The sequence below is a fragment of the Echeneis naucrates genome, chromosome 9, assembly GCF_900963305.1.
Source record: "Echeneis naucrates chromosome 9, fEcheNa1.1, whole genome shotgun sequence".
NCBI classification, from domain to species: domain Eukaryota; kingdom Metazoa; phylum Chordata; class Actinopteri; order Carangiformes; family Echeneidae; genus Echeneis; species Echeneis naucrates.
The window spans coordinates 5,002,164-5,018,144 of NC_042519.1; the positions used below are offsets into that span (position 1 = coordinate 5,002,164).

General features: G+C 41.4%; 1 protein-coding gene across 1 annotated transcript in view; it reads right to left on the bottom strand.

Annotated features, from left to right (window-relative positions):
* The window catches only part of zdhhc8b (zDHHC palmitoyltransferase 8b), a 58,169-nt gene extending 42,811 nt beyond the window's left edge, over window positions 1-15,358 (bottom strand). Inside the window, exon 1 of the mRNA XM_029510099.1 lies at window positions 15,029-15,358. Within this exon, the coding sequence (XP_029365959.1) occupies window positions 15,029-15,132 (104 nt within the window). The 5' untranslated portion in view covers window positions 15,133-15,358. The remainder of the gene's footprint in view (window positions 1-15,028) is intronic.
* Between the last annotated feature and the right edge of the window lie 623 nt (window positions 15,359-15,981).

Genomic DNA, 15,981 nt, shown 5'->3' on the forward strand with positions numbered 1-15,981 from the left:
TTAAGTGCAGTTCCCAGAACTGCCAGGCCATTGTCATAATTAAAACTGTATTCTTGTTCCAATTGTTTTTGTCACATCGCATGGAGAAGAGGAAAAGGGAGATGGAAATGAACAATCTACAATTCGTTGTCCATAGTTCCTGATTGACAGCTACCTGCCTTTTTGCCACGTTACCCATTTCAATGAGAGCGCTGTGCTCCAGTTACAAGAGAGGAGTTAAAAATAGGCCTCACTCAGTCACCACTTAGCCTGCCAATGTGAAGAGCAGATTGTAAATGAGCACATTGAAGGGCTTGAATGGCAGGCCTTGTCACTGGCTCTCTAGGCTCTGACATGCACACTGAATGTAAAACGGTCGCACCCACTCCTCCTGACTGACCAGCAAACGCACTTCTCATGTATTAAGTGTCCGTATGCAAGGCAGATAAGGGTGACAGCAGCTCTGCGTGTCTGCCAGCAAGTGAGAAGAAATTATACAAATTTATATGGTTGGACTTCCACACTGGTTTTTCTAATACCCTTTACACAATACAGCTTATAAGTACAAGCCTTCCATCCCTCAGCTCTCCCTTCGGCACATGAAGCAGCTGAAGACAGTTTTTGTCTGATGATCGACAACAAAAAGTGACCGAAATCTGGTCACAGATTGGTGAGTTTGTGGCACAATGCCATGTAGGTGAGGCATTGCCTGACAGAGAGTCTCCTCTGCAGGAGAAATGGTTCCTCTCGGGTACAAGGTGTGTGACAGATGACCACTCACTGCAGGTCTCAAAAAAAATTACAAGTCAGTTACAGTTTATGCTGTATACACTTTCCACTACAGTCTCTGTTTTGCTGCACAGCCAATCAGTTAAATATAAGCAGTAGCTCAATTCTGTTCCAATTAGAATACAGGTTTGTGCTGTTTTAACATTATCTGTTTGTCTGAAGTCTGAATCTCCTGAATTGCCTCACAAGATCTTTGAAATTTAACCAGAGAGCGGATATTCATTTATAAGTAAACTTAATGTCATGTGCATGCTACACGTATGAGCTCAGAACACAATCATGACAGTCTACTCTCAAACATTCTCCACTGACTCCTTTTTCTATCGGAATAATTAGCTCCTGCTTTATGCATAGCCCATTACAAAGAAGATCAATACCCTTTCTCATTCAGCCTGTGCTTCATTAAGCGCGCCACGAGGCATCGCCCTGACAGGGCGTGAGAAATGTGTTGGCAGCATCAGCAGCCTCACTTCTAGTCGACAGTGCTTGTGGGCTAGAGCCACATGTCAGAAAACACCCTGCTTCAGAAGCCGACTGCAGCACATGCCTTAATGCTCGTGCTTACCCACAGGCTCAGTCATACCCCACAAGCTATAAAGACAATATTATGCAGTGATTATACAAATGAAACAGATATAAGTATGGAAAGTCACAGTGCACTGTAAAGCACTCATGATGAATGTTCTTGCAGATTCTGTAGTTGTTCTAAAAGTGCTTAGTAAGTTGGCAGGCTATGTGAAATTTAAAAAAAAAAGTTTGAATAGGCTTTTAGAGTCTAAGCATACAAGGTGTTTCAATCCTTTGGACTTTGTCTTGGTAAAGGTGTGCGTATATAAAGTTGTGAGGTCACGCCAGACTAAGCCGCTGATGGGAAGATGCGTCCTGAAGTGTGACACAGAGTCTTTTAAAAACCTGCTACCATGTGGCCTCAAGTCACCTGATTGAGTGGTCTACTAATATACAGTCCTAATGTCAGGAGCGGATTGCCAAATGAAAGACCAATGATTTCATCTCCTGCATAGACTATACGTGTGGTCTATGGCAAGCTATCCGTCTGAAGTGACACCAACGTGCCGTTTTCTAAGGAGGAATATAAGCAAGAGTAAATATGCTGTCATTCTTCTCCTTTAATTCAACAAGGAATGACTGTAGTGTGTACTGTGGTGTAAATGCCAAATTTCACAGGCTTTTACCTTCCTGCCAAGAATGTCAATATGCAAGTGTGCTGTATGCTGAAGATTTTCTCAAGTGATTTTTTTTTTTTATTTTCAATTTTGAAAAAAATAAAAATAAAAGATAAATACAATTAACATCAATCCAAAATCCCGCCAAGTAAGGGAATGTAGGGAAGCACTGTTTACATGTTTTGGAGAGCACTTGCTTCCTCCAGATTTGATTGCTATTAGCTCTACAGAACTATAATAGAACATTAAGCACGTTTTCTGTGTCTTGAGGTAGAATAACCACTTTCTGTCTGACACCATGAAAACCAAGATGGTCTAAGATTATGCAGACAGCCAGTCCGTCCAAGTCCAAGTCATGCTGTCATCCTCATTTGTCTTTTCGCCTCTTTGGCCTCAGCTCTGTATATGTGCCGGTGCTGTCCTGGTGCACCTGCCACCCCACCTCACCCCATGGCACATGAAAGCAGGTTCTACGGGCAGCTGTTGTCAAATTCCCTGTCACCCCCTGCTGAGAGCTTGAACCTTTTTCAGCCGCTCCAGACACAATAACATTAACCCCTCACTTCTTACTGCCACAGCTGAGCTGGCGTTTTTTTTTTCTAGGGTCCAGGCTGAAATTTGACATTCGAGCCACGTTTGCATATGGGCTACTCCGGGTCTTGCATCAGCTGTGCAGCTGCTATTTAGCACTACCCTGAACAATTGTTTACGTTGTTGGTACCTCCCACAGCCAGGTGTAGCTTCTGACTGCTCAGCAGTATCTTCGCGAGTCCTGAGACTCCTCTTCTGCCCCCTCCTTGGGAAACTTAACATTTAGGCCTTAAAATCAAATCAGTCTCCCAGCAATGTGGATAGAAGTTGGCACTCCTGTTCCTGCACTCAAGACATGATTATGGCTGTCCGTCACCAAAATATCTCAGCACACATTGAAAACATAAATACATATTTTCTATAAAAAAAAAAAAAAACAACTGAAAAACTATTTGAAATATAATTTTTACTTTTGGTTTGGATTCAGAAAGAAAACTTTGCTCTGAATGTAATGTGAATGAGGTCTTCTGTAAAAAAACAGAATCCCCAGTATCATTCTGTGCACATGCTTAGAGGGGGCCTCTCAATTTGCAACATCCAGCTCATGAAGGCATCAGAAACGTGCTTATAGGAATAAGGCACGGCAGGGCCTGTTGCAGATAAGCACTGCAACCCTGAATGATTTCAATAACACAGAGCTAGAGAGACAGTGCATGGCAGGTTGAATCCAGAGGCATATACCTCAGGCACTTTAACCTGCCACAGTGCGATGATGTTGTCATGTGCACTGCCTCAAAAACCTCCCTTGTCACAAGCTGAAGTTGCAGACTCAATCAAGGCATCACACTGGGGGTTTGACAGATATGAAAATTCTTATATCAGGCACTTGTGCAGCACTTGCCAGCCTAACTGCAACATCCTGCTCTTCATTTGGGTGAAGACTTCAGGCAGATTAAAACTTCCATGGAGGTGAATTTAGCTAGAGGGAGAAATGTGAACAGATAGAAACTGACATCTTCATAAAACACACTAGGCAAGATGTGCAGGACAGGAATGTAAAATGAGTGAAAGCACAGAACGGGGTATGGCCTCGTATAAAGATAGATAAAAACACACTAATGAAATTCACATTTTATCCTCCTGGACATTCAGTTTTCACAAGGAAATAAATCATACAGAGCAGAGGTCTCCAACCCTGGTCTTGGAAAGCTACTGTCCTGCATGTTTTAGATGCTTCCTGATTCAAATGATCAGCTCCTCATCAGGCTCTGCTGAGGTCTGATAAGGAGCCGCTCATTTGAATCAAGTGTGTTTGGAGCAGGAATGAAATAGAGGAACATTATACCTGCTGCATTATTAAACTTTTGTGGGCAGAATGGAGTATAGTTTCAGTCAGATGGAGGGGAGGAAAAATGTTCTGATGGACTGAGCTGAGTAATGTTTGAACTTGAACATGGTTCATATGGAGCTGTCTGGTAAACTTGGCTGTTTCTGTGCATTCGCAGATGTTGTACATCACACAACACACAGCTGGACACACTGGAGAGGATAGTAACCCGAGCGGTAATCTGATACATCTCCCAACCATGGATCTGTCAAGCTCTGGCATCAGTGAATCAGTAAACGTCAAAATTTTCAGCCACCTCTGCTGTTTTGAGACAGTATGGTAAGCGAGCAGAAAATTGGGGGCAGTAAGTGCGTCTAGACTTGGTAATCGGTCCTTTGTATTTGTAAGCAGGGTGGCGCTGTTGTCTACAGGGAATGGTGTTCAAACTATTTTTGGGGCTCAGCTAGATTTGGCAGAGGGGCTAATAGTTCTGCGGCAGTTTAATTGTGACTTTAGCAGGGATCCACACTGCTGAGAGAGCACATGGTGGCAGTAGTAACAGTGCAGTGTGTGACAGACTGGAAACAGCAGAGATTGCTATGAACGTCAGATCTGATGAAATGGTTTTAGGATGCTGAACTAACTGGGTGCAACTGGGTCACTGAATTACATCACCACTGTTTGCACACTGGATTAATAACTGCCCAGCCAACCAAGAAACAATCAAGAACCTAATTTGTAGTTAAGTGTTTTGGTTGTGTGAGAGTGAAACTGAGGTGCAACATCAAAGGCTGTTTCAGTTCACTACTCACCTGGCTTCCGGTAATGTTTCACACGTTGGGAACTGTATAATCTCCCTGCGCAGATAGTCAGGGTTAGGTCTCAGCTTGCATTAACTTTTTTACTAAAAAGGCCAGGCTCTAGGATCTGACCCAGCTCTTGATATAGAAAAACAGACAGAAAACATCCTCATGAGATAAGGCAGAATAAAATTCCTTCCCTGGGCATTTAAAGGAGCTTATAATCAAACTTACTCAGTTACTGTTATCGTCCTGTCAAGCTTTAATTTCTTTACCCCTCAGAATTCTTACTATTTGATCTGATTTCTGACAGAGGTAGACAAGGGCAGGCTTCATATTTCTAGCTGTAAAGCTGAAGCTCCTGCAGAGTTTCCTCAGCATTAGCTGGCTATTTATGTTCTATTGATGTTTGGTTGGGCAGCAAAGCAACATAGTGATCAGCGCTGTTGTCCAAAAAGGTTACGGGTTTGGTTTCCCGGCCTGGGGCGTATCTGTGCAGAGTTTGCATGTCTGTGTGGGTTTCCTCTGGGTACTGCAGTTTCCTCCCACCATCCAAAGACATCATGTTTGGGTTAATTGATGACTCTAAATTGACCGTAGGTCTGAGTGTGAGTGTGAGTGGTTGTTGGTCTCTGTGTGTTGGCACTGTGATGGCCTGGCGACCTGTCCAGGGGGGGTACACCCATCACCCAGAAAGTTGGCTAGGATTGGCTGCGGCACCCCCTGCGACCCGGAAACGAAAAAGCGGTAGAAGATGGATGGATGGACTGAGACTGAGTCAGTACTCACAAAACGTCTATCTGGCCAAACATTGTAATGTTGACTCTCCATAGCATCTGTTTAAAAAAAAAAACAAAACAAAAACAAACTAAATGCTGCTTTGAAGATCCCAAAATGCAAGGCTAGGTTTTGTTGTGATGCGTTTCCCCTGTAGACCCTGTCTGATGTAATCTTGCACAGTGAACGATGCACCATCACTGCTGAGTGAGCTGCAGATCCTTCACAGCCATATCAGGACTTTGATATGACTTTCTGTCCAGCAGACCTGCGGTGCAGTATGAAAATGGTCTGCCAGATCTAGTCTTGACTATAATCTCTTAATTAACACTTTAATCAGTAAAGCGTCGGGCAGGAAATGCTAAGTTGGTTGCTTGTAGAAGCCAGTGGTGCTTGAGTGTTAGCATTAAGTTTGGGGGAATCAGTCCTTAAATTGTTGTCAGCTCAAAATTTTTCACTTGCTTCGAAAGTCCTGAGTGATTTAAGGCCTCGCATGTTAATGTTTTAATTATGTTTAATTATTACCGGTATTTCAATTGCATGAACTGCTGTGCTGCTGTTTTTGCATGTGCACCACTGATAAGCACATATCCATGGAACTGAGTGAGGTCCACAGCTAAATGTCCTGTCCTTGTTTTCCAGTGGAAGATAGGAGCAACTGTGACTTCATTATGTGGTTAGAGACAAAACTCTCAGAGATTGCTGGATTTTCTGCAGATTTTTGCAGATGGCTGTGCCAAAGAAAACAGTTTGAAGGAGGAAGTCCACAGCTCATGGCTGGCTGGCTATTCTCTGGCAGAAGGTAGCTACTGATTCCTGTTCACGACATGGACGTCGTCAACAGCTTCTTTTGATGATACATTTTTTATTGTGTCTCAAATCTTGTAAAAAAAAAAAAAAACAACAACAAACAGCTGTCTAAGTGGGTCTCATTTAGAGCTTCGAAAAAAGCAATAAAAGCTAAATCAAACAAAGGTTGGAAGTTATAATTAAAATCAGCTATTATATTTCAACATGAATATTACAATTCAGGAACTGGGTCAGATTGAGAACTGGACTCAGGACTTAAAACTAGTTTCAAAATTCAAACTCAGGGAGTAATTTTTTTTTTTTTTTTCCACACTATAATTAGGAGGAAGTGGACTGAAGTCCAGAGAGAATGGTGTAAGCCTGAGGGCTGAACACATTGTCCATTGTGAATTAAACCTCATTTAAAAATACCCTCACTGTCAAACATGATGCCATTCTTTCAAACAGGCATTTGACACAAAGCTAGCAACGGTTTTACTTTCTGTTTCGGCAGTGCAGCTGTAGCATATTGAGTTTGGACTAATAGTTTAACAGCCAAAGAAACCTCTCCTGCCCAGCATCAGGCAACCATACATCAAAGGACTCCATTTGCTTATCCTTTTTGTTTCTTTTCTTTTTTATTTTTAATGTGCCAGCAAAGTTCCATTTCAGATATGAGAGCGTGGGAGTAAACAAAAAAGGTTTGCCTTGCGTGGAAGGCAAACAGCAGCCAATGCACCACACAATGAGCCTCTAAATATATAGAACATGTTTTCCATGCATTTTTTGAAATCAAACATCTTACAAATATAGAAAGGTATCAATTAAATGCCAAGTAAAATGTGTAACTCTATAGTGTTAGGGACTGTTACTGAGAGCAGAATAGTTATATGTAGGTTCAGAAGCAGAAATGGGCATCCGTAGTGATAAGTGCAAGGCTACTGGCAGGACAAGCTAAGATAAATATGAATATGACAATGCCTATTCATCAAACTGCACAGAGAGGTGTAAAGTAATAGCATGTGACAGATGTCACATGATAAGATCACCTTTACAAACAACAAACTAAAGCGTAACAGAAATAAGCCTGACTGGAGCCACTCATATCCATGGCTTCAAAGACAAGTCCAGCCACTTGTATTTATAGACGCGCACACACACACGCAGTAGGTACATACGCTTCAGCAATATTTCTTTGAGGTTGGTTAAATATAGCAGGATTTTATGATTTTTTTTCTTTTTTTTTTTTTTTTAACTTCAGCCTGCATTACCAGATCATTTTGCCACTTGGTGTCAGTAAAAACAAGATAAAAAAGACAGTAGTACATCTTATTACGTTGCATTAGCATTATGCACCCGGCGAAGGAAAACTGTTTTGTTTTTTTGTTTTTTTTTTTTAAACAGTTTCTTCATGAATCAGTTGCCTGCTGTGTCTGGAAATGAGCTTTATGAGAGCAGCGAGAGGAAAAACCTACCAATAAGTTGAAAAATGCTAAATGGCTTAATTAGAGTTAAGAGGAATTGCAGAGTCAAATGTTAATTACTTGTGGATTCATCAATAAGTGCAACACTTTTCATATACATATGGTTATTTGTTGATATAATTAAAAATTGTATAATATCTGAATTTGGCACCCTCAATGGTAGCATGAAGACACAAATCATAGAACACAGACTGCATAGCCTCTCAGCATGTCTAATTTATTCATTAAAATTGAACATTTTAGCGAAACTACTTCAATCACAATAACTTGAGAGATTCTGTATTTTCCTCTTCAAGTTCAAAATCTTCCGGGTCGGCCTACAGTAGCTTAATGGTTGAATTCCACTACAAAGATGAATGAGTCGTAGCTGATGTGCCCTCTCATCTCCACAGACTTCTAAAACCACAAATGGCAAAGATGCGGAAGACCTGCCCTTATAATCACAGAGTCTATCTGCATGTCTTCCTCTGCAACCCAGAGATGGACACAGCAACACTCGTGTAAACACTGCGAGCCTCGGCTTGCTCCACACTCCTCGGTCTCTCACAAAGCCACTCCAGTCAAGGGTGTTAAGACACAGAGCTCTGTTCCTACTTATTACCAGTCATGGTCTCCCCTTGGCAAAACAACATGAGGGGAAACAGGGTGGAGACACCCGTGGAGGGAGAGGCTGGAGGTCAAAATTAATCCCACATGTTCCCCAAGAGGAGGCTTTCCAGGCGTCCCCAGTTTGTTGGGCTGGTGGGAGGGCGGTTGAGTACAGCAAAGTCTGAGAGTACCTCGCTGCACTTTCCCGCACTTTTCGCCCACACACTGTTGTGCATCGCATCCACATGTATTCATTTACCTCAACTATGGCATCACAAGGCAAAGTTTTGTTTTCTGGCAAGAATCAGAACTCCAGAAAGAGAGAAAGCGCTTCAGAGAAACCGAAAGGGTTTTAAATAGACGTTGAAAAAGGAGCAGAGTCACGATTTGCAGTGGGAAACAAAGAACCACAATGTTCCTCCAGTTCTATTAATCTGGAGCAGAAATGACACATTTAGAAAAAAACAGACATTTCATCTTTGTTCTCCTAGGCGTCGTAGTAAAATTGTCTAATCCAGGCATATTACAAAAGACTGTACGGGCAGAAAACACAAGTCTCGCATTTGACATAAAGAGCAAGGACTAATTTTAGAAAGTACAGATTTTCAGTAAATGGTGTACAAACCATGAGTTGTTCTACTGTTCCTCTGCTCCTGGACAATAGCATTATTCTTTTGCATTTATAATAAGTCATGCTAAACTCTATTTACAGGAATAAATTCTCTGTTGCAATAATTTTGATAATCCCCACACCTAGAAATACTGATTTATTTTTAGGAATACAATGTTTCAGGAACGGTACTCGGCTTCTCCTTAAGTACTTGTGTAAACATCCACAGATAATCCTATCTATCAAACGCAATCATACAAATTACAGAGGAACCAAATCAGGAAAACTTGCATTGATCTGAAGCTTAGTGTTATTTTTAATGCGCCACCAGTTTGTGTGGCATGCAGTGTAGTCGATTGGCTGGCTCAACGATGCACCGTGAAGTGCCAGAGAAGAGGATCTGTCAGCATTATCTTCACCTAGTTGTTGAGCAGTGACAGGAAGGCAGGATGGAATGAGATTAGATGACCTGGCCTCTTTCACTCATCAATACTGAAGGTGGTAGACAGCTTTGACTGTACATGTGTATGTGTACTGTGAGATGACAAAAACAAATGGCATGATTTTTTTTTTTTTCCCCTTAGGAGTCTTTATAGAACCTCAGCCTCCCGATGCCCAGATGAATTAACTGTTTGGTAATAGATTGTTCCAACTCTATGCATACATCCCTGAAGAACTACACACTAAGATACTATTAGATCAAGACATTTGTCAGAAACCCACATTTAATCCCGTTACTGTCAAACAGTCAGTAGCTAAAAATATCTGAGCAATGTCCATATTCAGACGTTAAGTTCCCACTGGAGTAACAACATTAGAGTTCTCGCTTCAGTGTTTCTAATAGGTCGTGCAGTCTGATGGCTGATCCATCCAAGATTAACTGTGTTTGCATTTCCAAGCACACCATGACAAACACAATGACACAACTGACACAAAAAATAGTACCCCAAATTTGCCTACAATGACAAATTCTTGTATACAATTCTGAAATACTTCTTTGTAATTAAAGTGAATACCTTTCTGGATGCAAAAAAAAACAAAAAAACATTTGGATTCAGAAAGTGTGGGCCCCCGTTTTTTTTTTGTTTTTTTTTTATATATATATGTTTTGGGTTTTATTTAACCTGCTAATTAAACCCACAACAAAAGACTAAGAAAATAGTTGATGGCTAAATTAGCCAGTATAATCACAGCAGTACGCAATGCTAAATGGTTTGGTCAGAATAATGGCATGCTCATAATAAAAAATATGCTTCAGTTTAGCAGGTAGACCTTTTACTATATCCATCATCTTAGTTTAGCATGCTAATTAACATTTACAACTAAATGTTAATAGTGTTCTATATTAGATGTCAAAACAACACAGCAGTGATAGATTTAAATAGAAATGGAGCTTTGTCATGGTATCAAAGAAACAGAAAATTCAAAGGTCTTTTGCTTCTGTACTGATGAAATCCGTGCTTTGCTGGAATGGAGCTCGCTGTTGCAAGGGACTATTTGTAAGCAAAAATACAGTCAATAAAGTCAGCCGGTCTGGTTTATCGGTGATATTTCAGGAAAATTGAAAAAGGTTTTTTTAGCTACCATGCAATATAGCTGCTCTACACAAGAATGGCAACTCTCTAAAAATATCCCACGTCTAGCGTTAAATATAAACTGTAATGAGAGTGAAAATTAACCATAAACCACACAGACTAAAATATGATAGTCCCATAAAGTGAAATAAGGTTCCTTCTGCATTTATTGCTGACTGACTTCTTAAGTACTTTCCTAAGAGCAGAGTTGACAACTCTCTACAACATTTTTCAAAAGGCCCTCACTCCAAAGTGCTGACAGATGAAGACCTGCTGAGGAATTTACATTGTTATCTAATCTGACAAAGATGTTAATCTGCTACTGGTTTTTATCCTCAGAAAAATAAAGCATATATTGCCACCAACCAGCAGACTTCACTGCATAGGCCAAGGGGATATTTTGGCCTGAGTGAGATTGTAGGTCTATCAGCGACTTTTGGCTATGTCAAGATTATTAAGTTCTTTCCTTTGTGTGGCACAAGCATAAGATATATCTCATTATCCATGTCACCTGAGGGGCAGAAATCTAGTGCTGCGTGAAGTAAGAATTGTAATATTTCAGCAAATGTTTCCAAGTGCAAGATAGGTGGGACATGTTTAAAACCAACACTGATGAACCTGCCATAAAAACTGTATTTTCTTAGCTTCATGGGAATTGTGGAATATTTTTGTAAAGCTTACTTGGAGATTAGAGCCATGCAAGTCAGGAAGTCAGCAAGTATGAGTATCACATCAGAGAAGCTGTATTAAAATGCTAGTTGGTAATTTACGTCTTATGAGAAATGTTCTGCCCTTGCAACATTTCAAATTTCGCACTTTATCCTCAATCATACATTTAAATAAACAAACTAGACTCAAATCAGTCGCATTGTTACATGAGCAATATTTAAAACAAGCAGCCAAAACAGACTGGCTCCCACACTAACCATAGACAGGATGAGTTAAACTAACAATTAATTTAACTACATTCAAACACAGGCCACCTGGAAGCCACTAACATCGCACAGGAGGAAGGCAAACGGCCTTTAATGGACACTAATACCGAGCAGTGAGGCATTAATGATTACAAGCTTGTTAACAAAATCCCTTGAAAAAAAAAAAAAACAACAACGACAGCAACTCATCACACAAAATCACATGGAGAACACAAACAAGGATTAATGAAACAAATGTTGTCCTGGAATTTTCGACACCGAAAGCTGCAATGTTAAATGTGAGTTAAGAGGGAAAGGTGAAGGTGAGGGAGGCTTTTTACCCACAACACTGAACATTATAAGCAACTGAATATGAATCATTTCTTTTTCTGCCATAAAAAACACTCCAGGGCTATAAACACAGAATACAATATGCAACGTTATCAATGCATGTAGTTGTAGTTCTAAGTTCTAAACATTTTTATATTTAAACTGAGGTTCTACAGCTAGTCTTGTGAGAGAGTCATACGTTTAACCATTGCTGAAGTTAATACCGACTCTTACCATTATTACACCTAAAAGGGATCTACATGGTTGACTGTCTACCCCAACTTTGACACTTTTTGCCAGCTCTGCACAAACAACTAATGAATCAGAATTTCCCTATCGATAAAATCTCTACAAGGAATTCAGAGTGCTGCAACAATTGCCAAACAATGCATACCGCGGGATCTAAATGAAGTCTGATTGAATGGATGTAAAGTGAAAGGCAGGAAACAGATGTGGGAGCTGAAGATTAGATTCTGGTCAGAGCCGATCTCAGCCTGGTGACATGCTGGCTTTAGATGCCACCACAGACTACCTCTCTCATTATTCATCCTCACACAGAGAAAACTGCTGAACACAGGTTTTCTGCAGATTATCAGTCAAACTGACCCACACATCTGTCCATGTGGGTAATCAAGCGTGGACTATAAGGCTTGGAAACAAATGAGAATGGCCAGTCTGGCTCTTCTGTTTTCAGACCAGGTTATTCGTTTGGCATTCGGTCAAGCGCAGTGATTAAGACATTCTGAGGATTGCACCACTAAAAAGTGGAATAAAGCTCCTTCGATCCAACCATAAAGAACTGGGACAAATTTAGACATTGTGAGATTTCTAAGCTACTGTATAATGGGATCACATTATAGACCCAGATAAGGCTGGGATAATATTATGATGGCTAAAAAATGACTAAAAGCTTAATTTATCCTGAGTATTTTTACGATGAGTTGTGGTCATGCCGTGGAGTATTAATAATTCTGTACTAATGTGTTCCAATTCAATCTCTGTGGGTAACACAAACTGTTAGGCGTGAGTAAGCCAAACACACTAGCACACCATCGACAGTGTGTCTGTCTGTATGTGAGCCAATGCTGACCCTAGTACTCATCCTCCGTTACACCAAATGGCCTGCTGGCATCACAGACCTTTAAGACACTGCAGCCAAGGAATAAAAAAAGATTGGCCTTCCTGGCACTCTGCTGTACATGAGCATGTAAAAGGGTTCTGCAGTTTTAACTCTTGCGCTGTGGATGTAAAACAAAGTTGGACGTGAAAAATTTCGCTGCATGTTATTCTGCTCAAGACTCCTCGGGTAGAAGTATACCACTGCTCAGTGGTGAGCGTGACTCTGGACAAGCCCAGTTCAAGGCCAGTTCAACATAATGGGCGGAATGGATGTGTGTTTGAGAGTGAGCTGGCATGGCCTAGTTTGGATGTACACTGCTCCCCAGGGAGTTCCATTATACATAGCTCAATCCTCTGGGCCTTTTACTGGGAAATAAAGAACCAACAGAGCAAAGTCTTAATCCTCACCCTTGAACCATCTGCTGGTGGTTGTACCTTTTGTATAGAGTGACCTGAACCCAGGCAAAAGAAGCATTAGCAATTATTTAAAAAGGTATGAGAGGTAAAAAAAAACAAAACAAAAAACAACTAAACAAAACAATACAGCTTAATTGCTGTTTCTAAATTTATTTAAAAGTACATGTCTATCTAAAACCCAATGGAGTAAAACATGAAGCGCTGGGATTCTTAAAGATACAACCAACCACTGCATCCCACATATACCATATGTTTCCTTCAGTCTTGGTCATTGACCTGAGACTGAGAGTGCAAAACGGCTCAGGGTGCAGCTGAAGCATTTTGTGCCTGCATGCATTTTATCCAGCTGGAGGCAATCTATCATTCACTGCATCTTGATTATGTGATACAGATGTTTGTAAAGGAATTATGTTTACTGATACAAACTAACACCCAACTTTAGATCCACAAAGGGTAATAGCTTAAAACACATTAGGCAGAAAACATGCGTCCGAGATGATAGAAATCACCCGTTGTGATATTGTGTCATGAATCATCAGTGTGTACATGTTTGCCATTGGCAAATGCAACACCGTCAAACGCCCCACCCTCAGAGTGAAAGGAATCACAATCGACAGTTTTACTCTTAAGCAAACTGAGTCTACACAGGATAAAAAAATAAATAAATAAAAAAAATCGCTGCTCTGTCTGTACAGTTATTAGTCTAGATGAGAGGATCCCCTTGTGATTTTCAAGCCCCCTCGAATTTCCCTGCAGATTTGAGAATGAACATGACATCGATTTCTTAACAACCCATTCACCTGGGGAGGTGGGAGGGGAGATGATGAATCAGACCAGGCAATATCAGCCTCTCTGCTGTCATCTCCCCCTTGCCCCAGCATCAGCTCTGCATTGAAGCCATAGCATTAACTTCGCCATTTATTGGACGAAGGGGCATGGGATAAAAGCCTTCCTATTTAGGGCCTGATTGTGATGCTGGCTGATGCAGGCTCTGAGACTATGTAATCATCTCGATTGCAGCTGGTGTGGATAGGCCAGTATCACCAGCTTGTATTAGTATCACTTGAACAGACTTAAAAAAAAAAATCTGCTTTGGAGAGAGTAGGGACCCTCCGGCCTTGCTCAGGGGTTATCTGTGAACCTCGGCCATCATCACATATTCTCCATTCTCACATTGGGGCGTGGTAGTAGATTGTCTGAAACCATGGAGGGAACCCTTGCAGGACTCCTCTTTGGGGAGCCCTTTCCTGCGGTGATTATAATGCTTCATGGGGTGTAACATTGTCTCAAGTATCTCACTGGAGTGTGCATCAATCTCTCTCTCTCTCTCTCTCTCACACACACACACACACACACACACACACACACACACACACACACACACACACACACACACACACCGAAACACAGCCTCCTAATGGACCAATGAAACCATTTTAATTGTATCAACTACTGCCTGCGGCATTTTTTCAATGGGAGTGGGGTCGAGCGGCTTAAGCCGTGGTCCCCTACACGACCATGGCGTTTTTCAACTTGCATGCTTTATTAGAAGTTTGCCTGGCAGGAGCTGGAGCTGAACGGTCTGTCTGGAGCCGCACATGCAGCCAGCATCTGAGACTGGCTGTTTGCAAGCCCATTTCAGAAGCGCGACGACATTCCTCGCTGGGATAGATACACTCGTGCGAACCCCACTCACTCCACCTAAGTGACTGAATCCACCCATGCAAACTTCAAGCTGTTTAACAATCTGAAGACACACGATCCGTATACACTCCGGCGTTCAACAGAATAAGAACAAGAAGCGACGCAAACTTACGTGAAAACGAAAAATAAAGTGGTCGAACCCACAAGGAGTGTGGCAGCAGTGGACACTGGGATGTATTTGGTGGGTTTAAATCTCTTTCCAGCGCTGTTGGGCATTCTGTAATTTCCACATTCCTCAATTATTTATTCCGATTTGAGTCGCATGCAGAAAAACGATCCAGAGTCCAAAACAGAGGCTTATCAATGGCAATGAGAGGTACAGCCAGTCCGCCGGAGCCGTCGGTGGAGCCGCATAGATCCGAAGACAGAGCAGCAGGAATACATGGAGTTCTGTGAAAGCCTGGAAATCCCACCCTTACGATCCAGCCCACCGGTGAGGTCACTGAACCGCTTGAAAAAAGGTGGAGCCTCTCTGCAAACCTTGAAAATGTGTCAAGAAAATAGTCGGGGCCGTGTGACCACAGTGACTATCTAGTGTTTTTCATTTCAGAGCGAAGCGTGTGTGACTAATCCTGCTGTCGGTTAACGCGGGGGCTTTCTGAAGCACACATACGTGTGGGTTTATTATTCGTTATCTTTATGTGTTTTTGCAAATTGCAAAGATAAATCGGATTAACTATTTATATATATATATATATATAAATCGGATTACCTCTTCTGGCTGCACTGCAGGTAATTCCAGTCAAGTAGTGTTAAACCAAACTCCAATTAGAAACTACTGATTTCATGTGCATTCACACACATGTGGTCAACCCAGGCATGGCACATTTTACACAGTCTCTGCTTCAATTTTTAATGTTACTATGGTCTTTTCAGACTCTGGATGGAAATCCAAAGGGACAAGGTTGAAGTATTTGGCGATTAAATTACGCGTGTATGATGTGTTGATTTTAAATGACACACCGGTGTTTGAGTTGAATGTGCCCACAGTGAATGTAAAATGTTAAATCATTTAGTTTATGAGGGGCCTCTGCAACAGAGCGAAAAATAATCCAGAGTACTCTA